This window comes from Nothobranchius furzeri, chromosome 15, assembly GCF_043380555.1.
Source record: "Nothobranchius furzeri strain GRZ-AD chromosome 15, NfurGRZ-RIMD1, whole genome shotgun sequence".
Lineage (NCBI taxonomy): Eukaryota > Metazoa > Chordata > Actinopteri > Cyprinodontiformes > Nothobranchiidae > Nothobranchius > Nothobranchius furzeri.
The window spans coordinates 50,992,626-51,018,386 of NC_091755.1; the positions used below are offsets into that span (position 1 = coordinate 50,992,626).

The 25,761-nt window shown below is 39.4% G+C and overlaps 2 protein-coding genes across 3 annotated transcripts in view; both read right to left on the reverse strand.

The window, feature by feature from the left end:
• The window catches only part of chchd6a (coiled-coil-helix-coiled-coil-helix domain containing 6a), a 96,532-nt gene extending 77,098 nt beyond the window's left edge, over positions 1-19,434 (reverse strand). For both annotated transcript variants that reach the window (XM_015968591.3, XM_070544979.1), the window contains exons 1-4: positions 19,173-19,434; positions 17,458-17,551; positions 16,392-16,506; positions 15,547-15,691 (exon numbers count right to left, since the gene is read on the reverse strand). In XM_015968591.3, the coding sequence (XP_015824077.3) occupies positions 15,547-15,691; positions 16,392-16,506; positions 17,458-17,551; positions 19,173-19,256 (438 nt within the window). In that variant the 5' untranslated portion in view covers positions 19,257-19,434. The remainder of the gene's footprint in view (positions 1-15,546; positions 15,692-16,391; positions 16,507-17,457; positions 17,552-19,172) is intronic.
• Positions 19,435-19,999: 565 nt separating this feature from the next.
• LOC107391327 (E3 ubiquitin/ISG15 ligase TRIM25) lies at positions 20,000-24,414 on the reverse strand. Its single transcript, XM_015968590.3, has 4 exons — positions 23,556-24,414; positions 22,397-22,536; positions 21,169-21,336; positions 20,000-20,971 (listed from the first exon to the last, which is right to left on the reverse strand). The coding sequence occupies exons 1-4, from the start codon at positions 24,198-24,200 to the stop codon at positions 20,263-20,265; spliced, it is 1,662 nt and encodes a 553-aa protein (XP_015824076.3). The 5' UTR covers positions 24,201-24,414; the 3' UTR covers positions 20,000-20,262.
• Between the last annotated feature and the right edge of the window lie 1,347 nt (positions 24,415-25,761).

Below are 25,761 nucleotides of genomic sequence, written 5' to 3' on the forward strand. Positions count from 1 at the left end.
AATGAGCATCATACCAACAGTAAAATATGGTGGTGGTAGTGTGATGGTCTGGGGTTGTTTTGCTGCTTCAGGAACTGGAAGGCTTGCTGTGATAAATGGAACCATGAATTCTACCGTCTACCAAAACATCCTGAAGGAGAATGTCCGGCCATCTGTTCGTCAACTAAAGCTGAAGCCATCTTGGGTGCTGCAGCAGGACAGTGACCCAAAACACACCAGCAAATCCACCTCTGAATGGCTGAAGAACAACAGAATGAAGACTTTGGAGTGGCCTAGTCAAAGTCCTGACCTGAATCCTATTGAGATGCTATGGCATGACCTTAAAAAGGCGGTTCATGCTAGAAAACCCTCAAATAAAACTGAATTACAACAATTCTGCAAAGATGAGTGAGTCAAATTTCCTCCAGAGCGCTCTAAAAACTCGTAGCAAGTTATCGCAAACGCTTGATTGCAGTTATTGCTGCTAAGGGAGGCCCAACCAGTTATTAGGTTCAGGGGGCAATTACTTTTTTACACAGGGCAATGTAGGTTTGGATTTTGTTCTCCTCCTAAATAATAAAAACCATCATTTCAAAACTGCATTTTGTGTTTACTTGTGTTATCTTTGACTAACGGTTAAAATTTAACCGTTAAATGTGTTTGATGATCAGAAACATTTTGTGTGACAAACATGCAAAAGAATAAGAAATCAGGAAGGGGGCAAATAGTTTTTCACACCACTGTAACCAGACAGAATATAATGTGTGACTTGAGATTGAAACAAAACAAGTGCACCCCTAGTGGCTGGCTGCAGTATACTCTTTAAGCACTCTCCATCTAAACAAATGGGACATTCTCCAGACCAAATGAGTAAAAATTAACTTTAAATTATTTTTTTCCTTCAGGTGTTTACTTATGATGATTCAGATAGTTGTTCATTTACCGTATTGACCTGAATATAAGACGAGGTTTTTTTCATTGAAAATAATTTTTAAATGTGGGGTCGTCTTATCGGGGTCTAACCATTACACACCCGTAACAGCAGAGGGCGCCAGGCTGTGTGTTCTCAACAGGAGAAAAAGTTGGAAACGAGAGGTCCGGAACTCATCAACTGCCAGCCGTTTCCTGATCAGAAAAGCCCTTTGATGCCAGTGATTTTCGGCTTTTTCACAGTTTTTTTTCAAGATTCACAGAACATTGCGCTCTACGATGATGTCAACACCAAAACTACCAAAACAAAGAATAGACTCACCTCTTACATCAGGAAGAATCCCCACGTTTCAAGCATTATCTGTTCTTTCATAATCCGTTGTTGAATTGTGATCGGCAGAAGCTTTTCTGGTTCGCGCCTCACTTTTTTTATAGCAGCGGCCCAAAACGATCTCCTAACACATGGTTGTTCTGCTTTCTGATCATGTGACAAGATCAGCTTTAGAACTGGGATGTTTTTTCTCACGATGCAGGGGCTCGTTCTGATGCCGACAGTAAAAAAAAATTGCAATTGATGATGACCATAATCGTCATTGGCAGTGAACAGCTGGATTTAAAATGACGACTATTGTCGTCAATGGCAGTTAACATAGTATGGCAGAGTTATGCAATTTTTAAGATGATGGTGGTCAATTTAGCAGAGGCGTCAAAACATTGCATGCCTTGGATGGCAGTGAGGGTGACATTCTGGGAGGAGTCGGCCGGTGTAGCGATCTGATTGTACACCCCGCAGCAACATGAGAGTGAGTGAGTACAGCAAGGCAGAGGGCGTCTGAATACAAGCCTCGTTTGACTTTTGATTTCACGTGTCAGCAAAGTTCTGATGGTTTGGATTAAAATTGTATTTTTTTCTCAGTATTTGTTCATAAACTTTCAACAAAAATTGCTTCGTTAAAAAGTGATTTTTTTTTTGTCTTTCCTGAAGATAAGTCTTGAAAAGAGGGATTGTCTTATAATCGGGGTCGTCCTATATTCGGGTCAATACCGTATTAACTGATCCCATAGTTGTACGTAATTAATAATTTGGTGAAGGCTGGACTTTCAGCTCCAAGTCCTGTAAACTCTGGCTCTAAAAGTACATAATTGAAACACACTTTAACAAACTTTGATGGATTTACCTTTGTGTGACGTTTATGAATAGACACGTATGCAACCGATGGTTTAAAATGGTCAAATTACCAAGACGTTTTGGCAAAATCCCAAACAATTTTCTCAGCGTTTTGTTTCCAATGAAGCCCATGTGTGGTAAAAAGATTTCCCTTTCATTTAAAATCACAGAATGATCTGTCACTAATTAGGAGAGAAATAGGCAAAAGATCTCCAGTAGAAATCAATTTCCCTCTGGGATTAATAAAGTATTTTTGAATTGAATTGAATTGAAATCACGAACTGCAAACTTTATCCAACACTTACTCAATGAGTAAATTACTTATGTGTAAATAGCCCTTGCCATGCTTTGTTATGAACCTGACCATAGACCCCATATCCTTCGCATTACAAAGCCGAATTCCTATAAAAATAAAAATGTGCATTCCGATATTATCTTCATCACAATAAGTCATAATAACATTCAATAGATTCCACTGTGGTTTGAAGGCATGCTTGAAAACAGGAAAGCATGGATGACATCTTTTATTAGCTGAAGCTGCATCAGAGGAAAGTAAAGGGCAGCTAATAAGATGAGCTTCCTAATTATTCCGCGAGAACAGAGAGAGAGATTTACCGTATGCTAATGTGACTTATAACGTTCTTTTGCTTTGAACAGGCTCCAAAAGGCCATTAATACGTTATGAAAAAGAAGAAAATCCCTTTTAGCCCTTCAGTTCGCCTTGCTTCCTTTCTTTCCATTCTCCCAGTCCCTACTCTCATTCTGAAATTAATCTGCAGAAGATTTACCATTAACAAAGAGTATTCAGAGAGCAGCACAGTGGGTGAGGTCCTTCGCTGAATGATGCAGGAATGGACAGAGGAATGGAGGGATCAGGCAGTTCACCAGGAAGAGGACAAAAGACAGGAGAAAAAGGGGAGAAGGGTGGCGGGGAGGACCACTAAACAGCACATGCACATCATTGTCCAGTTCTCTGACTTGTGACTCAGAGCAGCACCCATCCATTAAAAGGACAGGAAGCACCTGTGGCTTCCTCTCCTCCAAGCTCCCCCCATTTAATTCAAACACTCGTGGCTAAACACTGAATCTATGTCTTGTTTGGTTTCCATACAACAGTACATAAGGATAATGTAGTCTAGGATTGCAAATATTTATTAATCCAACATCAGCCGATATTCAGCCATCATGTTCCTTCTTTGATTTTGATTTTTCCCATCCTGCATTCTACGGGTGTAGGCCAGTTTAATCACGATATTATGACCAAACTGTGGAACACAGTCTGGTGTTTGCCAATTTCTCTAATTCAGTTATGATTTGATTTGGATTTGATTTAGGATCCCGTGATCGATATGGAACAATATTACAAGTGGTTGAACATCGTTTTCCAGGAGAGAGACTGCTTCACAGACTCACTGTTCGCCATTACGCCACTAGATTCTTCATTGAACGTGTTTGGTGATGAGCAGAAACAGGCGGGAAATGAAAATTAAGCAATTTTCAAAATAAATCCATGTTTGATAAATAGTTATTACATAAATGTTTATATTTTGGATTAGTGATCATAAACTTGATGTAGAATGATGTATTGATACACTCCTACTGCATAATGGGTTTTGTCATGATGCATTTTAACACAATAAAAATATAATTGTAGTTATTTGGGTTGATTATTTAACACAATTACTTACCAAAAGGGTTTGTGTGTATGTGTGTGTGTGTGTTACGGTTGTCACGATACTAACATTTCAAACTCGATTCGATACTTGAAAAAAAACTCGATGCTCGATTTCGATACCATTTGAAAACACCAATTTATTGAACAAGTTTGTTCAAAAACTAACATTCCTCAATTTATATTGCAAAAATTAAATGTTAAGAATTAAGTGTATAAAGTGCTTAAACCTTTCAAGTATCTGCATTTTTTAAAACGTGCATACAAAAACTGGCGAAAGTTAACACTTTAAATCATGAATTGTCTCACTATATACACACTATTTGCAGAGTGATGTTTTGCTGCTTAAACTCTGTTTAAGGTGCATTTTTGTCATAAGCTGTAATGCCATATGTTTTGTTCTGTACTTTTGAACAACTCTGTTGGTCAATAAAGGGAGAAAACAGTTTTCTCCACAGTAGGACAAAGGTACATCTACCGGTAATCTTAATAAAAACAGATCGGCGCACGGCAGTGACGTCATTAAAAGTGCCGGTTAATTAGCCGCGGCTAGTCTGTTTACGCCTAGAAATCCCAGACCCGCTCCAAACGAACAGGGGGAATCACGTTAATGATTCCTAACAAAACCTTCGACATTGAGATGTTTTGGTGCAGATAATGTCTTATTTCGAGGCTGCACCAAGGGTGCCCGTCCGCACCCGTTATATGGATATACACTGATGGCGATTCGCCGATGGATCTAAATACCCCGGGGAATCCAAGTAGCACCAAAGTTGTCAGCGTGAGTAAACAAACGTACTGCATGCTAGAAATTAAGTCCAGGTTGCAATAAACGGGAGTTTTCCTTAAGCATATAAGCGTGAATATACAACTACGTGTCGGACTTGGTATGCTAATTAAGTTGGGTTGTGAAGCGCCTCCCAAATTTGCTGTTTAAGTTTTTGTTTATTTATTTGGCAGACAAAACTTGGATCGGAGACAACTCGCGTGGGAAATTGCAGTGTAGCCATGCTGCGTCTTCTTCTTCTGTCTGTCTGGGAGGCGGAGGTTGCTTTACGGCATCTGGCGTGTTGGTGTACTTGAAGAAGGCTGTCTATAATAGTCCATAATATCGATACCACAGGGATGGAATATCTAATTTAGATACCACTTTTAGTATCGATTTATATCTAGGTAACGATTTTTTTGACAACACTAGTGTGTGTCTGTGTGTTTGTGTAGGGCTACAGCTATCGAATATTTTAGTATTCGAGTACTCTTATCAAATCCTCCACCGAGTAATCAAGTATTCTATTTGACGATGTTTCAAGTGAAACGAGACTGTGGTCTGCTGCTAAAATTATGAAAATAAAACAACTAAATTATAAAAAGCTCAATAATATATATTAAATTGGTGTTGTCGAGTTCCGTCTTTCCCAGCTGATATTTATAGTTAATAAATATTTATGGAACAAAATCTGACTTACATTTCATTTACATTTTAGGTTTGTATAAATATCACTCCTCCTAGTCAAAATAACATATCTAAATTTGTTCACATATAATCGAAATTTCAACGCGAAAAACATTTCATTTCTACCGGTAATAATTAACTTGTGGTATAAATATATTATGTACAAGTTGGAAACATAACCTAGTCTAAATTGTATTCAGTTTAGTCATTCACAACCAATTTTTCTGAACCACACTTGCTCGTGAGAATGCTACCTGCTAGCTTAGCACTAGCAATTCTCCACCTAGTTTAACTCTTGATCCACTATTTAGGACCGTTTCTGCCTTTTACAATGGTTTTGTCTTTGCTGGTTTTTCCGTTTCCCTCCTCAGCACCTAGATTTCCATGTAGTGTGCCAGTAAAATGTGTTCAGACTGTGGTGCGCACATTTAACAAAGCTTCGAATCAATAAAAAATGAATCAAGGAATTTAATTAATCAAATCATTCGATGATTCCTTTCAGTCCTACATATGTGTGTGCTGCTCTCATTCTGCCTCATTTATTTACAGTGACTTTATTAAACATGACAACAAGATAAATTCATTTGAACTGGAATGAGACAAAATAATACTAAAACAATTTTATCGACTGCATTGTTTCTGTGACCCTTTGGGGCGGAAATTTAAATCCATATTTGATTAATACTGCTCTAACACATGCACACTTGTTCATTTTTACAATTATTTACTAGCGGTTCATTTTGAGCAGTGTGAGACATACGGTACGTCTCAACTTGATGTCTTTCACCTTTTCTAAAGTATCTTATTCAACTTTTTGTCTATTTCTTCCTTTGAATAAATCATGGTTTAATTTTCACTCCTTTGGCTGCTTTTCTTTCATTTTTGCTTCTTCCTTCAGAATCTCCTCCATCAGCCAATCTGCTTCTCACCCTCATCCTTCCTGTCATCCCCATCCAACATCACATAGCTATGCTAACTGTTTAATCATCTTGCAAATTTCTTTTTAATCATATAGAAACACCTTCCTGCTTTAGCTATCCAAACGCCTTAAGAAACATCACTAATAGATACTTCTTCCCTTTCATTTGATTGTTGTTTTAATCTGTTCCACCTCCTCACGATCCTTTGGGAAGAGTTAAATCACTTGTGAAGACTCCTCATTCATCCTTTGCTTCGTTCCTTTCTTTTCAGGAGAAGCGCGTCATCTTCACTTTCAGTCCCATTCATTCTCGTCTCCTCTTCATTATTCACCCCAACCCTTCACAAAATGCTCAGTTTCATCTTTTTTGTCCATCCTTAAATCCTTTCTGCTCCCAGTTACACAATAAATGCTCAATCGTCTGTACACTCCGATTCCCCCTCTCCCCATGTGGTCATTCTTCTGAAAGCTTTTGATTTCTCCAGGAAAGATGGCACGCATTCCCTTATTTAAATGCTTTCCTGTACAAAGAGTGTAAGCCCATTGCCAGATGTAGATTGTAGTGAAGTGAAAGTGCTTTAAATACTACAAAATATTTCATCTTATGATATCACTATCACAATATATAAATATTAGTGATATCAGTCGACAAAATATAGTATGATCTCCTCTGTATTATGACACATATCTTATCGCCAGATTCTTATCAATACACACCCCTAGTTTCCTAATTTCCTGATGAGCCTTGGTCTTACTGGAATTTTGTGTATGTTTAAACAACTCACGACACAAATTTACTGTCGAAGTAGTCACAAAGTCGTGCCCGAAGTCTGAAACTGTCTCAACCCCTACTTGAGATTGTTTCCATGAGTGAGGAAAGATGAGAAAATGTGACACCCCATAAGGAGGACTAGCCAACCAACTCAGAAATTCCGACTAAAAGAAAGGGAACGCGCGCTCTAAAGTTTGGCTTCAGTTCATGTGATGGGTTGTTGGGCGATGATGAAACCAGCGGCAACGATCTAAGTGTGAGGTGCCTTAATCTGCCCCAGCAGCAAAATAAACTGTTTAAGATAACGTTAGCTTGATTTTTTAGCTAATGGTGCATTTTCTTTCTCCTCATAAATTCCAACTTCCGAGTAGGAAAAAATCAACTGTTTGAAAAAGAACGGCAAAAGGAATGAAGATACACAGTAAATTTAGTCCACAGCAGACATCATTGCTTCGGTTTAATTAGCAGTCTCTACCACTACAAGGACCCACCCATCACAGTCTGTCCAGAGGGGAAATAGGAGTAATATGGAGCTGGGTTTTAGTTTTTGCATTATTTAGAAACAGTTCTGGTTAAAGGTTTTCATAATGAAGAATTTTGCTACGATGATTGCATTATTATCATGATATTTATCAAATATGGTTCTATATTGAGAAAAAAATATACATTTAATTTAAAATTTGTTTTAACAATCATTAAACACTCAAAAGTATACAAAATTGGTACTGTTAATTACCAATATCGATTCGTAGATACTGAAAATGTGTGTCTTATCTATTCAAATGTCAAAGATACTCATCCCTAGCCGGGCCTGCCAGACTCGTCCTCTGTTTTATTCTGCACAGAGAAAGAGTCTGGTTATTCACAGGCAGAGAGGCACATGAGAGGCGGTTCTAGGCAACACAAAAATAACTCATCAGAGAAAAGATGGAAATGCCGACTGTACCGTGCGACGCTGTAGTTTTTTAGCTGTAGTCAAAAATGGCGTCTGGCAACGGCGCAAGCATCTTTCTTTTTTTAGAAGAAGAAGAAATGCTTTTAGCGCTTCTACTTGTTGAGGTTTTAAACACATTCTAGTCATTTAGAACAGAGGAAAGAGCCGCCGCTTTAGTCGCCATGTTTATGACAAACTCGGCGTCGTGGTGTGTGACGTACGCTACTCAGCACTGATTGGCTCGGTTAGAAATCTCAGGGGGTGGGGTTATTTGAATAGGAGAGTTCCCAGACCCTTTCTCTGTGCAGAATTAAAGAGTAGGAGTCTGGCAGGCCAGGCTACCCCATCCCTAAGTGCCACAAAATTTGTAATTAATTTGTTTTGGCAAAAGTGTTTGAAGAAGCCAACTGAGGTGACCCAAATAAAACTCTGAACATTTTTATTTCAGTTTTCTTACCTTCAGCCAGCCCCCCTTTACAGTTTATTCATAGATAATGGATGAAGCAGTTTCTGAGTATTTGCAGGAAGAAAACAATTAAGACATTTTGGCCAAAACAAAAAAAACAGACCTTGGAACAAATACGAATGTACCAAACCTTTATTATTATTACTCAAAAACAGGACATTTATCAACAATGAATCACTGTTTCAAATGGGAAGAAAAATATGCAATGGCTTCTTTATTTTATTATTTGTTTATTTATTGTTATTATTAGAGGTATTTTATGGGGGAAAAACATCTCAAGTAGCAAATGCTTATAAAAGCATCTCTTTCCAAACTGTTGTTACATTACTTTATTGCTATTAATACTCTTTTACCAAGCTAAAGATTAGAGGTGTGTATTAGTAAGCATCCGGCGATATAGAGCTCCGGACGTCACGTGACTCTCAGAGAGTAGACGCCATGTTGGCAGGCAACTAAGGTAAACAAAATGAACGGGATCGGCTTGGATTTTACTTGGTCAGAGTTTACTTCACACTTTAAAACCGAAGAAATCGTTTTATATAGTCAGAAATAAAATAGACTAAACATCTCCGACCTTTACCGTGCCCCTGGGATACTTTTTAAAAACGCCAGAAGCTGTCGGAGCGGACTTCTTACCGGACCTGGCCAGGGAACGCCTTGGGATTTCCCCGGAGGAGCTGGCTCAGGCGGCTGGGGAGAGGGAAGTCTGGGCCTCTCGCCTTAGGCTACTGCCCCCGCAACCCGACTCCGGATAAGCTGATGAAAATGGATGGATGGACAAATAACATAGATTTACATGTAAGTAGTTTAAATAGAGTGCTGTGCTGCTTGAATGTATAAACCGAACGCCAAGAGAAATCACTAGTTTGATTTTTTTCCGTGAATAAAATAAATATGTCAGGCAGGAGCGTCTCAGGATCTGTCTGAGATCTGTCTCAGTGAGACAGATAATAGCAATCCAAAGTGCTTTTTATGTGTGATCTGACAGTTGATCAACCATTGCTTAAAAATGAAATACAGCTTAGCCGGTTAATTGCTGTGATCATAAGATACGTAAACGGCAACACGCAGAACTCACGAGGCAACGTTTTACGTGACGTTTACTTGTTGCTATGAGTAATAAGACAGAAAAAGCCCCACCAAAATAAGTTTAGGAAGCCCACTAAGAATCGTAATAAAAGCATTTGAAATAAATACCATACACAGTTGAGAAAACGTTGGTTTAAGTACCTGATATGAAGTGGTCGCTGCATAAGCGAAAACCTTTACTCTCGGGATTCTGCAGTTTCATTTTAGCCCGGTCACTAGCGTGTTTTATTACAATGATCCAACGTTTGTGGCGCTCCAGATCTTGAGGAATCCTGTAGATGGCTCATCCCTTATGTCGTCACTGTCTGTTCTGGCATTCTGGGGCACAACAGGAATCTACCATACTTCCCATTTGATTGAGTTTTCTGACAATAACAAATAGCCCAGCTGCGGGTGTCTGCCTGCCAATATGGCGCTGTTTCGATTTGAACTGTTGCATGCCGGGAGAAGTGGCGTCAACTCCCGGAGCTCTATACTTTACAGCACAGGGGAGAAGATAGGATATATTGTGATACTAAAAGCCAGATGATATTTGTAACTTTTAAGACTGAATTTAGTAGGAAAACTAAGGTGGGTTTTGGTCCAAAATGTGTTAATGGCAAAGGTTTTTGAAAAATGCGAGAGTTGGACCAATTCTTTTTACTATATATATGCTCCCAATTGGTAAACTCAATAGACAGCATGGAATAAACTTCCACTGTTATGCTGACGATACTCAGTTATATTTATCCATTAACCGTGATGAACCGAACACAAAACCATGCTCGTCTTCTGTACTCGACACAACGTCACGTTATCGGCCATGTTACCATTACCTGCCATTTTTTATAGCTGACAGTTTTATTCTAGTTTTTTTATTATATTTTATTCTATTTTATTTTATTTTTAATCTTATTATTCATGTTATATGTAGCACATTAGTACCGAAGCAAGTTCCTAGTTTGTGAATTGTTTGTTCACTGACAATGGCAATAAACCTATTCTGATTCTGATTCTGATTCTAATCGGTTGGGTAGATTACAGGCTTGTCTTGAGGACATAAAAAATTGCATGATTCTAAACGTTTTGCTTTTAAATCAAGACAAGACGGAAGTTCTCATCTTTGGACCAGAAATCCAGAAAAGGAAATTGCTTAGTCAGTCACCTGACCCGAATGGCATTACATTAATCTCTGAGAACAAAGTAAGGAACCTTGGTGTTATCTTTGACCAGGACATGTCATTCAACTCCCAGGTTAAACAGGTTTGTAGGATTTCCTTTTTCCACCTTCGGAATATTGTTAAGATTAGAAGCATCCTTTCCAGGAGTGATGCTGAAAAACTAGTTCATGCATTTATTACATCAAGACTGGATTACTGTAATTCATTACTCTCAGGAAGTCCACAGAATGTAGATGAAAGTCTTCAGCTTGTCCAAAATGCTGCAGCTAGAGTTCTGATGAGAATTAAAAAGAGAGATCATATTTCTCTTGTCTTAGCTTCCCTACAATGGCTACCTGTTAAATTCAGAATAGATTTTAAGATCCTTCTTCTCACATACAAAGCTCTTTATAATCAAGCTCCATCACACATCAGTGATCTGATTGTTCCATACGTTCCTAACCGAGCACTTCGCTCTCAGACTGCAGGTTTACTGGTGGTTCCCAGAATATCTAACATTAGGATGGGAGGCAGATCTTTTAGTTATCAGGCTCCTCTCCTGTGGAACCAGCTCCCAGCCTTAGTCCGTGAGGCAGACACCTTGTCTACTTTTAAGAATAGGCTTAAAACATTTTTATTTGATAGGGCCTATGGTTAAAATCTGATGTTAGCCTAAATCTGGACAAGTGGGGGATTACAGGGAGGTGGAGTGTACAGTCGGTAAAGACGGCTCTCCCTTGCCCTGCCTCCAACATGCCTACATCTAAATAGGATAGATTATCCAGAGTTAACTCTGTAGTTATGCTGCTATAGGCTTAGACTGCTGGAGGACACACTGACCACTTTTCACACTCTACTGCTTTATTCTACAGTCTGCTCTTTAACTGTACTATTTTGTTCAATTTCAGCTGTTAACTTTATTTTCTCTCTAAGTGTTTTTCTCCCCAGAAGAAGCTACAATGATGTTCTGCTGAGCTGTGGTGGCCTCATGGAGGGGGCCATCGTCTAGCACAGTGGTTCCCAACCTTTTTCCCGAGGGACCCCTTTTTTACCAGTAAAATTTCTGAGGACCCCCTCTCATTCTCTCTTCCAGTACAAACAGTATCAAGAAATAATAAAATTGTTCAAGAACATTTTAATATGCTTTGATTCAATAGATAACAGCAATAGTAGGCTCCAGTACAGAACAAAGTCATTAACAAAACCAAACAGAGCATAATGTGCTTGACAGTTTGTATTACTTTTCTGAACACATTGTTTCTTGTAAACACTGATAAATCAATCATTCCTTTCAATAAACATTTGACACATAAAAAATACACTGAGCAAAATGTACTTCAATGTGTATATTACTGTTTATACTAGATTATTTACTGTAAACGCTGTGATTAATCAACCAGTCCTACCTTTAATGAACTTTTGACACTTGAAAATAAAACAGTGAGCTGAGCAAAATGTTCTTAAAAGTGTGTTACTTTTTCTGTACTAATTATTTCCTGTCTTAATATCACTAAACTTTTCACTCATAAAAAAATGTGAGCAAAATGTAGGCTATAAACAACTAATAAATGAAGTTTTAGCCCCTTAAAGTGGAGAGGTCCTGGCGACCCACTGAGAGGCTTTGGCGCCCCCTTGTGGGGGTCGGGACCCCCAGGTTAGGAACCACTGGTCCAGCACATGGCTGCTAACCACTTAAACATCATCTCTCTCCTGATAATAACTTTTTGCTTTCCTTGACATTGGATGTGCTACTACTAGTTTACCCATTTAATTATAGATCCACTAGGATAAATACAATAAAGTTTATCGCTCACCAAATAGAATATTTACTAAGAAATCACAATATAACTATAGACACATTACTGACTGACTGTTTTTCTGTCTGTCTGTGTGTGTGTGTCTGTGTGTGTGTGTGTGTGCGCGCACGTGCGTGTGTGCGTGTGTGTGTGTGTGTGTGTGTGTGTGTGTGTGTGTGTGTGTGTGTGTGTGTGTGTGTGTGTGTGTGTGTGTGTGTGTGTGTGTGTGTGTGTGTGTGTGCGTGCGCCTGCTCTGTCTTCTCGATCCCCAGTGAGTCGTGGAGGATGGCTGCTTATACTGAGCCAGGATTCTCTGGAGGTTTCTTCCTGTTAAAAGGGAGTTTTCCTCTCCACTGTCGCTTTATGCTTGCTTAGTATGAGGATTGCTGTAAAGTCATGCAATTTGCTGGGTTCCTTATATAGGAAACAGTATTTCTGATTGGCTTAATGAACTGACCTGAATTGGAATGTTTATTATGTGAAGTGCCTTGAGACGACTCTTGTCGTGATTTGGCGCTATATAAATAAACTTGAATTGAATTGAACCACTTGAATCGTTTTTTTGATCTCCATAATGTATTTATAGCTAAATTATATTAGAAAGTTGTTTTGAGCTAATTTGTTTTGCAGAATTGCTATTGTAGCTTTAATCATAGCTTAAAAATGGCAAAAACCAGCAAAACTGGCATCTTTTTTTTTTTGCTTCCAACTAGAAAATTCTCATAGAAGCATTTGTTTCCAAATCATTGTTACATCTCTCTATTGACATTGTGTTTGTTTACAAATTGCACCGCTAAAAACGAGAAAAGAGCTAAATTGTGATTTAAAAAATGGACCAAAAACGATCAAATCTTACTTAAACCACATTCTGGTAAATTTTCAAGACTTTCTCAGAATTTCAAGATTAACCAGAGACTATGTTGCATGCAGTGATCATAATAACACATGAGGGATGTGATGATTAAGCTCTTTGTCTTAACAGCATGAGCAAGATTTTTTATTAGAGTTGAGAATATGGAGAAATCTGCAAAAATATGTCCCAAATGTGTGCAGATCTGTATTCATAGCACAAGAAACAGTAATTACAAGAAGCCCTTAGCATTAAAAGGCCCAGTCCAACACAACTGGTCATTCTGCTCACGACATCCCTCCAGCAGCCTTCTATTAGAAGTAGGAGTATGTTGGAGTGGAGATAAGACAGACACTACAGCACGTCTCAACACGAGGGGGGGGGAGTCACATGAAACAGGCACCAACTGGTGTGTACAACAGGCTCTCCCCTTTCCACAACTATAATTCCAACTCTGCCCCACTCCCTATCTCCAGCCCCAGGAAACTCTCAGGGTGCAATTTACCGTGTGCACCAGACTGATAATACTGTCTCCAGGGCAGGAAGGAGAGAGTGATGGGCTGGGATAGAAAAGAGAAAAAGACAGAAGGAGATGGAGGGTAGGTGAGGGAGAAAAGAAGGACAGAAACCCCCGGAACATGAGCGAGGGAGAACACAGAAAAGAGGAAAAGATAGAAAGGAGGAGCAGCTATGTAATAGGTGTGGATAAGAAAAGAAGCGAAGCAGAGCGAGTGTCACCACGGAAATTACAAATGCAAACCCAAGAACCAATCTGCGTCAGTGCTAAATGCTCCGACGTGATTTAACAGGAGAAAAACTCAACAAACTGAATCACGACGTGACTCTGGAAAAATGCATCTCCTCCAAGTCGGAGGCACTCGAGTTAATGAGTTTTCAGCCAGCAACATTACTGAACTCCTGTAAAAACCTGAATCCTTTCTTCTTTTTTCAGATTACAAATTATAAAACTGTTTTTTGAATCAATGAAAAGAGGGAGCAACAGCTCCTCCTACAGGTCGTTAGCGGACGCCCAAATGATGGAAAACTAGATTTCTTTGATCCTTCTAAAACTCTTTCTCCTAATAAAACTTTAATATTAGAGAGCTACCCAAGGTACTGTGATGCTTACAGTAAGGGAGACTTGCTTTGATCCATTATCATATGAAACCATACCAGAGAGAAGTATTTTCATGAAAGAACAGCTGACTGAGACTTCCAAACCCCAAACGATGCTCAAGATAAACCCCTAAGTCCCTTACTTGGATTTTTATCCAATCCAACTAATATTGAAGATGCATCTTCTTTATGCACCAGAGAAAGGACATTTCCACTTGAAAAAAAATGTTTTTTTCATTAGTTCTGACTATAATCTGTCACTTTTTTTCATGCAGGCTGAACATGAAAATAGTCTCCTACACCTATCTCCTGCATTCGCTTCTGATAGAAAACAGACGGTGAAACTCTAGGATTAGAAAATCCTGACAGATCTACGTCACACTGTCACCTAACATTTATGGACTCGCCCATCTTGACTCACGACGGGGAAGGCTGTTGTTGGTTTAGCGTCCAGGAAACAGCAAAGAACGTCTTGACTAGCTGAAGCTAACAGCTAGCATTAGCAACTCCACCACACAGCAGAACTCCTTCAGGCTTGTGTTATTAAAGGAGATAAAACATAAACGTTGAAGACTAAATGGAGTCAGTGATAGAGTCGCATTTCTGGAGGGGTCCAAATATCAGGAATTAAGACTCCAAATCCTGGCGTCTGAATCTCAGCTTTGATGTGAGAATCTTCTAGATGCTGAAACAGGCGCACCAGAGCTTTTTTCCCCAGAGTACGACTTACAAGGCATTTATTCCCACTAGAGACCATTGTATTGATTAAACAAGTGAACCTCACCATTAAAAACACCGAATCAAGCTTTTTTCCCACTGTTGTAATGGTGAATCAATTCATAATCAATATATTTTGGCTTTATTGATGAGCTGTTTAGCTCATTCTTGAAAATCTAACTGTATGTGATACACCCAGATATCACGAGAGAAATAATTAAGAGGTTTCTTTTCAAATGCATCTTGAATTGCATCCTGCACATTTCATACACTTATGAGTGAAAGCCCTTCTTGCACAAGCAGAGGCATACAACACGTTGTTCGGAGCATCATTAATGGACAAACACAAGCTGAGAGCAGCTCAGACATAAAACCCGCAGGTTATAAAAGTTATGCATTCAACAAACCATGAAAAATTCTAACCAACTCATGCTAATCATATTTTAAAAATGTATAACAGATTACTTCGATTCCAGTCAGCAATTGCAACTTAATTGTGCTTCTGTGAGATTTAAAAACTAATGTGTGTGTGGTCAAACTGCATACCAGTTGTTTGGCTTTCTCAGCTTCCTGGAGAGTGCGTTGTCTTTCTCGGCTCATGGCTTTGGTCACTTCCTCCCTCGTTGCCTCCGGCTCTCGTTGTGCCATCTTGGCCAACTCGTCCTTCAGTATTGTCTGCTGGTGCTCAGATCTAAATGCATAAATCATGAATGGGTTTATTGCCGGTTTGAATTTATTATTTAAAAATTCCTCACATTGTGTGCAGGAAACAACTTGTCCACAAGGGGGCGATACAGTCTAAAGTTAAGATGCCAAATCTCAGATTAACCCTGTTTGTGCAATGTGCAAAGTAAAGATGTATTTCCAACATTTTAAACCCAAACGATCCATATCGTATTTAATGTCAATTAGTATTGCAAATAATTAATCCCACAACTGCATTTACACCAACATCAGGTTAATTTTGTACTTTTTACAACAACTGAAGGTCTTAAGCAAAAATATTCACAGTTAAGTAAATATAAACAGTACTAGGGAATAAACAAACCTTGATTTCCTTTCAAATGTTAAATCTCTGGGGAGTGGGGAGGGGTTTGTCTTTGTTTTTTACCTAAATTACTTTTCAAGCAGCAAAAAGCTGCACAAAACAACAAAAACTTTTTCAAAATACGTGCAATAATGATGCCTTCAGTCACTAATTCACTTTTTAAGTTCGAGAAATTTTAACCAAGCCTTACAGAAAAAGATTTCAGTGGTTCATATTTATTTTATACTAAATCAGAGACTTAATTAGCTCCTGGGGAAGATCTGAAGACCAGTTTCATCATCAAAGGTGTTCCTGTTTGCCAGACATAAATAAGCTTGCTCTGGTGAACCTTGACCCCACCCACCTTCTCTGTTCTTCCTTGGTGAAGGAGACTGGTTTGCTGGACTGGCTGCTTGGTTTGGCTCGCTGTTGTTGGCTCTGCTTTGCTTGAGAGTCAGAGCTGGAACCGTGAGAAGAACCTGATGAAAGGAAGACAGAATATCAAAGGGTCGACCCTTGATGGAGGAGAAAGGAGAACATTTAATAAAATCACTGCAATTAAAACTCAACCTTACAGGTAAACTTCAGTGAAACAAATTAATCTTTAGTAGAGAATGAAAGAACTAATAATTTTATATAATCAATTTCCCTCTGGGATTAATCAAGTATTTTTGAATTTGAATTGAATTGAGATTATATAAATATATATATATATACATATATAATACATATATATATAATAAATATAAATTATATATATATATATACATATATATATACATACATATACATACACATATATATATATATACATACATATGCATACACACATATATATATATATATATATAAACACATCCTCTTGCTTGGGTGCAAGAGGTCCTGGGCTCAGATCCTGGACAAGCCCCCATGTTGCAGCCCCACAAGCTGGGCCTTAACATTTGAATAAAAAGGCACAACTTGTGAATAATAATTGTAAAACTAAGTGTTTTAGCTCTGTTGGCTGACTGGAGATGCACATTAACGAACAAGAGGCGTTGGGGCTTAAAGGTGCAATACAGTTTTTCACCTCTAGATGGTTCGCTCTGACAAAAGCTCAGGATGTCTTTTTTTAATGAGTTGTTTTCATTTAATTTAATGATAATTTAATGTAGTAAATTCATTACAGTACATTTTAATTACAGTTTGGTTGCAAAAAAAAAAGGCTAAACTTGTTTCTACAGACAGACAAAATCTGGTTATGTTGCTAGTAAAGAATAAAAACTGTCTTGTTGTGTATTTTTAGTTAAAAAATTAAGAAGAAAAAACAAGAAGGAAAGTGATTTTTTTTCTTTTGTGGTTTTGTTAAATTATTATATTAACAAGAGACAACTGGACCTTGAATTATATAAAGTAAACGGTGTTATTTAGGAAAAAAAAAGAGCGAAAACCTTTATCATTCTGGGGGCTCGGAGTTGAAGATGCTGATCGATTTGGAGCAATGTTGGCTACTCCTCTCATCCTCTGAAGAACGTCTTCTGACAGCTGACAAAAGAACAAATACAAATTTGATACAGCCAAGTTGAAATAAATACAAGCAAAATATTAGATCCTAAAGTTTTATTTTCTGTTTAAAATTTGGATTACGTGTTGTGATTTTTAATTTAAAAAATACTCTTATTTTTGTCTGGAACGGATCCAGCAAAACTTATTTATGAGCACACAGACTCACTGCAGCCGTGTAGTTTTGCCATTTGTAGAACCGTGTGTGTTTCGGGCATCCAAGGAAACTGTTAAGCTTTGTCTAAAACCACAGAAGGTCGTGCCATGTGTCGATGACTCACAGCATCTGAATGTGAAACTCAGTCTGGCAAGAATATTTATTTATGCGATTTTAACTTTATTGTCTTCTAATGAGACATTTTCAGACATTTTGATAATAGCAGGCAAAAAAAAATCCCTAATTATATTATTCGTTTTCCATTGCCCAGTGACCAGATGAATGAATGGTTAATGGTAAATGGTAAATGGCCTGTATTTGATATAGCGCCTTCTAGGGTCCTGGAACCCCCCAAGGCGCTTTACAACACAATCAGTCATTCACCCATTCACACACACATTCACACCCTGAAGGTGATGAGCTACGATGTAGCCACAGCTGCCCTGGGGCACAATGCACAGGCGCCACCGGTCACTCCGACCACCACCAGCAGGCAAGGCAGGTTAAGTCTCTTGCCCAAGGACACAACGACAGCGACAGACTGAGCGGGACTCGAACCTGCAACTTTCCGATTACGGGGCGAACACTTAACTCCTGTGCCACCGTCGTTATTACATTGCTGTTAATGGAACACAGAAATATAAAGAACATTAAAAATCATAGCCTAATTCTGCATCTACATAACTACATTCAACCAGTATGTGTCTTTTTCCACAATCAAGGTGTCATTTTGCAATTCAAATATATATTGTTGGCTTCATATTATTTTTGACACTTCCATAATTTACATTGTCACTTCAAAAGTTGAATAAAACCCAAGAATTCGATTTCTGAACGTGTTCATGAACGCACCCAACTGCCATTGAGACAGCCCTTCGCCAAAGTCCATTCAAATGTTGTTTATTTAAAGTCTCAATGCTGCAAAGCTAACATGATCTGCTGACATTAAAACATATCTATTACGATTTAGTGGTAGCTCGATATTGCAAGTAAAATAATAAATATATAAACAAAATTGAAAAATACCGAGAAGTTTGTTTTGATTTAATCTTTCCTCAGCTAAAGTTGCTACCAGTTTTAGTAACTAGTTACATCTACAGCCACTACGTTAAATTTATCTGAGCCGGATTCACCGGAATGCCTTTAAATATGTCATAGTTTATTTGTTCAACAGCTATATTTACTGTGTTACTCATTATCAGAGGGTACTGCTACAAAATAGCACATGTTGGCAGAAGTTTGGCGTAGCAAAAAAAGGACACCTCAACCTGCCTCGGTTCCTGCATTCTCCTCCAACCTTCATGCTTTAACAGGTGATGTTAGGATGACAGGCTTACTTACGCTCAAAAGTCGTGAAGCAACATGTTAAACGCTGCTTCGTTGTCAGCGTAGCACTAAAGTAATATGTTAGCATGGCTTGTCAAACGCTAGCTAAATTAGCCTTACCTTTATGCCACGAAGAATCCTGACTCTGTCCTCATCATCCACCCCGAAAGATACTTTTCTAGTCGTACTTTCTCCGGACCCCATCTTTATTGTGATAAGCTATATTTTTAAACAGCAAATGGATCTAGTGCACTACTGTTTATGTCGTCCTCAATGACAATGTGTGACAGATGGGAAACGGGTTGCCAGATTTGCTATAAAGAACCCTTTTTGTTGTTTGATATTTAAATGCCAAATATTTAGGTGAATAATATAATCTGTTCCCTGGATAGAAATGTTTAAAATATTTTTGTTATAACTATCATAAATTGTATTCGTAAGTAAATTTTAAAACGTTTCAATCATTTTACCTTTACGGGGTTTTCCTCCGTTCTGGCAACTCTAATTCCAGACGCTGCAAGACTGTGGAATGAATTTAAGTTAAAAAAAAAAGAATAACGAAACTAACATACAACTTTCTAGTACACCTATGTGATGAGCAGATTCACAAAATTGACTGCAAATATATTTATTTGTGCATAAATAATTTATTTTCGCAAAGCAGTTGGCCAGCTCAAGCTAAATGTCAGAGTTCATGTGAGCCACTGTTTGCCATTCACCAACTATATTCAGTAGATTACACACACACACACACACACACACACACACACACACACACACACACACACACACACACACACACACACACACACACACACACACACACACACACACACTTTCAAAAATCTATTTTGTGTTCAATGATCACACAAATTGGAAACATTATCCATATTAGAATATTTTATTTATATAAACATACCAAAAACAAACCAATCAACAAAAATAAAGGAAAAAAACCTCATGATCTTGCTTTTCCAGTAAATAAACAATTATGTTTGTATTGATCATTTGAACAGTAGCATCTGTCTTTTCCAGTTTTTGAGAATGTTTTGGCCCAAATGGTGAAACCCTGATACTGTATTTAGGACATAAATAACAAAATACAGATATGCAAATAAACTAGCATTTAAAGTGTTTCAGTGCTGAAACACCAAAGTAAAACCCTACATAATAGCATTTAAACAGATTTTATGCAGATTCAATGTAAGAATTATATTCCACTATTCAGCGTGATCCAGGACTCTGGTGTGTTCGAGTGAATGCTGAATGCTGGGTAAACGGGCTCCTTGAACACATGTCTAAAGGTGTGGAGGTGTTCCCTACAACCGTTGGTGCTGTGGAACTTTAAGGCCCCACCTTCATAGTCAAGAGCAATCTCAATCTTTGTAGGAGGACTGAGTGTTTCTGCCAAGGCTATATTGCTGGAGGCTGTGCACGCAGTCAGCTTCCCGTTTTTCCTCTGAAGTCTCCAGGACACTGTGTTGTGTCCCAGGCGACTATGGTCACCGCGCCGAAGGATGCTCTTGTAGCACACACCGAGGGACCACATGCAGCTGGACCCCACTTCTACCACCCACACGTGTATGCCACCTGAGAAACTCTGGGTGCACATGATCTGAGGAGCGCTAGCAAAACGCTCTGGGTGGTCCACGTATGACTGCTTGGTTGAGCTGTACTTGACCGTGCGCATGTCAGAGGAAATCAACAAGCTGGGATGTGCAGAGTAGACATTGAAGGTGAGCTCCTGGGGGTTCAGGAGGATGTGAAGACTTTCCAGGAGGCGAACCATTTCAGAGCGGAAGTCGTTGGTTTTGAGCTTTGACTGGAGATGCTTGGTGTTGAGTAGAACGTCAGGGGGGATTTCAGAGGAAATGCTAACTGTGGTGGCATCTCTAAGCTTCTGTTCGATCTTCGTGAATCTGGAAAGAGAGGAAGTGTCTTAATATAGTAGCTTTGTCTGAGATGTAAACATGTTCAATGGGAAAGCAGGAGATGTATTTTGTAAAGAAAGAAAACAATCTTTTATGTAACGCTCTTCAAGATAAATATCATGAGGCACTTCACTATATATATATATATATATATTGAAGTATAGAAAAGATTTCTAAATGTGTACCCATGTAAGAAGGCAGCTGGGTCTGTTTCAGCGAGGACCTCCTTTACTTTCTTCTGGGCATCGATCAGCTGCTGCTGTTGATCCTCCAGAGCACTCACTCCCAGCTGCCAGCTTTTCCGGTGCTGCCCTCTCTCCGTCTCCAGCAGCATGGCCAGCTGCTCCCTGTACCTGAACACATCACATCAGCAGGAGGATGAACTGTGATCTCATGTAGTTAGAATTCTGCCATGATCTGGTGTAAAATAAAAACCTGTAGAAACAAAAGTCAAATATGTAAAACACCAGTGGGTTTTGCGTAATATGTTCCCTTTAAAGAGCAAGTCACCCCCAAATCAACTTTATTTTGCTGATGCACTATACAAATGTTAATCATATTGTAGACATGTGTAGTTAATAATTAGGCACTTTTGTGCATCTTTGTAATAATTTTAATATTCTACGTAAAACTGTCAGCATTGCACCCACTTCAGGTAATAACTGTGCACTACATTTGAATGTAAATCTGCCATCGCTATTGGCTAAGAGGTACCCTATGACGTTAGCTGGTACCATATGATGTCACAATGCCGCTGTGAGCCTGTGTGTGTGTGTGTGTGTGTGTGTGTGTGTGTGTGTGTGTGTGTGTGTGTGTGTGTGTGTGTGTGTGTGTTAGCGGCTCTGCCCCCTTGGCCTGCCAGGCAACACCTCCTTGTGGCAAAGTTTTCAAACGTGAAATGGGAGTGGAGTTAGTCACCAGGTAGGGGTGACTAGCTATTTAACTCGTTCGCTGCCAGCCATTTCCTGATTTCTAAAGGCCTTCACTGCCAGCGTTTCTCGCCGTTTTTACAGTTTTTTTTAAGAGTCACAGAATGTTGCGCGCTAGGATGATGTCGACGCCAAAACAACCAAAACAAAATGGAGACTCTCCTCTTACATCAGGAAGAATCCGCGCGTTTCGAGCGTTATCCGTTCTTTCATAATCCGTTGTCGAATTGTGATCGGCAGACGCCTTGCCGGTTCGCGCCTCACTTTTTTTACAGGAACGGTCCAAAACGATCTCCTAACACATGGATGTTCTGTTTTCTGATCACGTGACATGTGACGTATGCGGAAGAAGATCAGCTTCAGAGCCGAGATGTTTGTTGTCTCGGCGACTTTAGTCGACTTTATTCGACTTTAGTTGTCATTGTCAGTGAATGAGTTAAAGGCCATCTTTCAGATCAGGTACCTGCATGTGTTTGTGTATTACCTGTCCACCATTGATTGGATGCTGTCCATAACTGAGACGGCCTTTTTGATCATTCTGTCTGCCGCCGCCTCAGAGACACCCTTACTCTCTGTGGCCTTGTGCAGCAGCTTCTCTATTAGCTGCAGCCTACTGGACACCACCTGCAAACATCAGAAATAATTTGTGATACACACAATGAATGGAGAAACTGGAATAAGTGGATGTTCTAGTTTGGAACAAGATTAAATCAAAGAGTAATCAAGAAATAAAAAATAACCAAAGCGTGAGCAATGACATGGCAGGTTTGAGAATGTCTGATCTAGCTTTGTGATCAGTCCGGTGGAGTTGTGAAGTCCCTACAATGTTGATGGGCTCACAGTGTTCTCACCAGGTAAAATCTTTTATTCTTGGCATTCCTCTTACATAATCTGCATTGTTAATCGCTTGTTTGCCACTCCAAACGTTCCATCCCTACGTAGCAGTTTTACTTCATCAAAAACGAAAAGAAAAGCTACAATTTTTGATGTTCATTTATTCGATTAAAAACAACATCCTATGCTGCCAGTGGTGGAATGCAACAAAGTACAAGTACTTCATAGGTACTGTACTGGTACTGCTTTTCTGTATCTGCACTTTAGTAATCTTATTGAAGTCTAGTTTTACTTTTACTCCACAACACTTTTCAAAATGTTTGACTTTCAAGTGACTTTACTTTACTTTTCGTTTTAGTCCTAACTAACTAACGCCGGAGCGTCTTTATGCTCCTGTTTGTTCAGCTCTTATTGTAAAGAAAGGTCGAGGAGACGTGCTCATCCAGGGTTGGTTTGGTGTATTTAGCAACACTCTAAATGCATATTTAAATGAATACTTTTACTTTTTTACATTTAAGTAATTTTAAAGTACAAACTTCAATACTTTTAAGATGAAAACTCCTTGGATACTTTCACTTTTACTTAAGTCGTTTTTTACCCTCTTTTCACAGCTTTGACCTCCACAGAAAGGTCACCAACATCTTGACCTTCTCCATGTAAACCAGAATCTAAATCCGCATCAGGATGTTGGATCTAATACAAAATGTGTCAGTAATTTAGCTTTAGCTGCAACTTGACCTATTGCAGACGATGAGCAACGATGCAGGGAAACATCCGTGGCATAAATATCAGGACTAGTGAGTCAATACCTTGCTGCGGCTCTCCAAGGCTTGTCTCATCTCCTCTTCTGCCACACTGAAGGTGAGAACATCGTGGCTCTGGTGAAGACCTTCTACAAGGCATGAGGAGCACAGAGAGGCCATGTCACTGGAACAAAAGTAGCCAAGAGGACAATGATGGATGGAGCAGCCCTTTGTCCCCAGCTCACTGAGGGGCTCCACCGTGGTGTGGGACTTAAAGGACTCCTTCTCATTGTGCTTCTGAAGATGCCTGGAGCACAAGGAGACCTCACACTTCAAGCAGCTCTTCACAGCTTCTGATGGGTTGTCTATGCAGTGGTCACAGAAAATGGCAACCTTCTCTGAGTCAGCCTCAGTCGTCGCCTCGATCTTGATCTCCTCATAAATTGGTGATGCGGTGGCTCGATAACCTTCAACAATGTTGGACAGTTTGAAGTTCCTCTGCAAGGTCTCCAGGCCTTCGTACTCTTCGCGACACTCTGGGCAACGAGGACGTATTTTGCAGCTGATCTCTTGGGAGTCTGCTGTCTTGCAGATGCAAACCCTGCAGTAGTTGTGCCCACAAGGGAGGACCACCGGATCGCTGTAGAGATGAAGGCAGATGGGACAGCTCAGCTCCTGGGCCAGTTGCTCCTCAGGTTTTGATGAAAACATGATGAGAATTTGCTCTTCTTCTCCTCTGCTATCAGTCCTGTTAAAAACCTCTGTACATCCTCTGCTCTTGGATCTTATCTCCAGGTCTCAGGGAGTGAGACTGCTGGTGTTTCAGTAACAAAGTGAACAGCAAAGTCAGCGACTCGTACTTGAAGCATGAAAAGAGGTGGTTCTAAACTTGTTTTTAGGACAACATTCCATTACTTTCTGTTTGTCTGCACTGCCAGGAAGCCACGCCAGTATCAGGGCTGCTGTTGTGATGAACTGGTTCCATTTCACAGTTAAATAAAAAAAATAAAAAAAGATACAACAAAGAGAAAAATACTTTTCAGGCGATGTGTAAAAGTCACACTGCGATGGAGTGGCAACCTGCCCAGGACGTACCAAAAAGGGTGTGCCCAGAAGACTGCTGGAGACGGGCGCCAGCTCCCCGCGGCCCTTCGTGGATATAGAAAATAGATGAACTGATGTTACTAACAAAAGGTCAAGTGTTATTTCTAATTATACAAATCTGAATGTTTCCACAACAACTGGTGTCTTCAGATACTGGCAGAGGTGGAAAGATTACTAAAATTTCCTACTTAATTACGAGTAACAATACTTTGATAATTTGTTACTCAAGTACAAGTAAAAGTATTTGCCTAAATTTTTACTCAAGTAAGAGTAAAAATTATTGTAAATTAAATGTAGGAAAGAACCACCATAAATCTGCTCATGTGGTAAGTAGCAGCTATGCTAGGGGAGAGGAGATTCTGTGGTGATGTCACATATGCGACGTGCCGATTTCTGGTGTGTAGTCATGCTAATTACAAACTTTTACAAGTTGATGAATCTCAAAGTACGTGACTGGATCCTTACTTTTCATTTAACCCTCTGGAGGCAGGCGTTGCAGATTTGCAACGTTAAAACCTACCTACCTGGTTACGCCACATATGTATTTCATGAGCACTTATTTACTCAGAAGTACCACCGAAGGACTTAGTTGTTCATCCTTTTACCAAAACTTATTTCTAGCCTGAGAGGGTTAAATTGCAGTACAACATATGTGTGATCCAGGGCGTAAGGCAAAGCGGATTAGAAAATAGCCTTTTTAGCACAGTTGACTTGCATTCGTTTTTTCATTCTTCCGAATACCCATTAGCCGACCGGAAAGGGAGGACCCTTAGGCTCCCTATTGGTCCCTGCGGAAATCTGATTGGACCCCTGAAGGGCCCCTGTCCAGTCACTAATCTGTACGTTGGACGATGATTCCCTTTCAGTTTACCTACATAGCACCAATTGACAACAAGAGTCATCTCGAGGCACTTATTCAAAGTTCACTTTTCAATTGAATCTACTTGTTGGTGCAACGTGTTCAGTTCATTATGCCAGTCAGTTAAAATTTTCCTATGTATGAACCAGTCAGATTATTGGTGGATGCACTTCCAAGTCCAAAAACTAGTGAAGCTAATGAGAAAATTAGGAATTTCCAGCATGAACTCTTGTGTAAGGATGGTGGACTGAGACAAATATTGTAGCCCCCTGATGACCCCATACTCAGAAAAGTCTAGATCCGCCTCTG

What these genes read in the sequence shown, in the direction of transcription:
- LOC107391327 (XM_015968590.3), bottom strand. Translation starts at nt 24,200, where the DNA reads ATGTTTTCATCAAAACCTGAGGAGCAACTGGCCCAGGAGCTGAGCTGT. An exon ending in CCTTGGAGAGCCGCAGCAAG is followed by an intron (nt 22,537 to 23,555) that starts GTATTGACTCAC and finishes TGATGTTTGCAG; the next exon opens with GTGGTGTCCAGTAGGCTGCA. An exon ending in CCAGCTGCCTTCTTACATGG is followed by an intron (nt 20,972 to 21,168) that starts GTACACATTTAG and finishes CTCTCTTTCCAG; the next exon opens with ATTCACGAAGATCGAACAGA.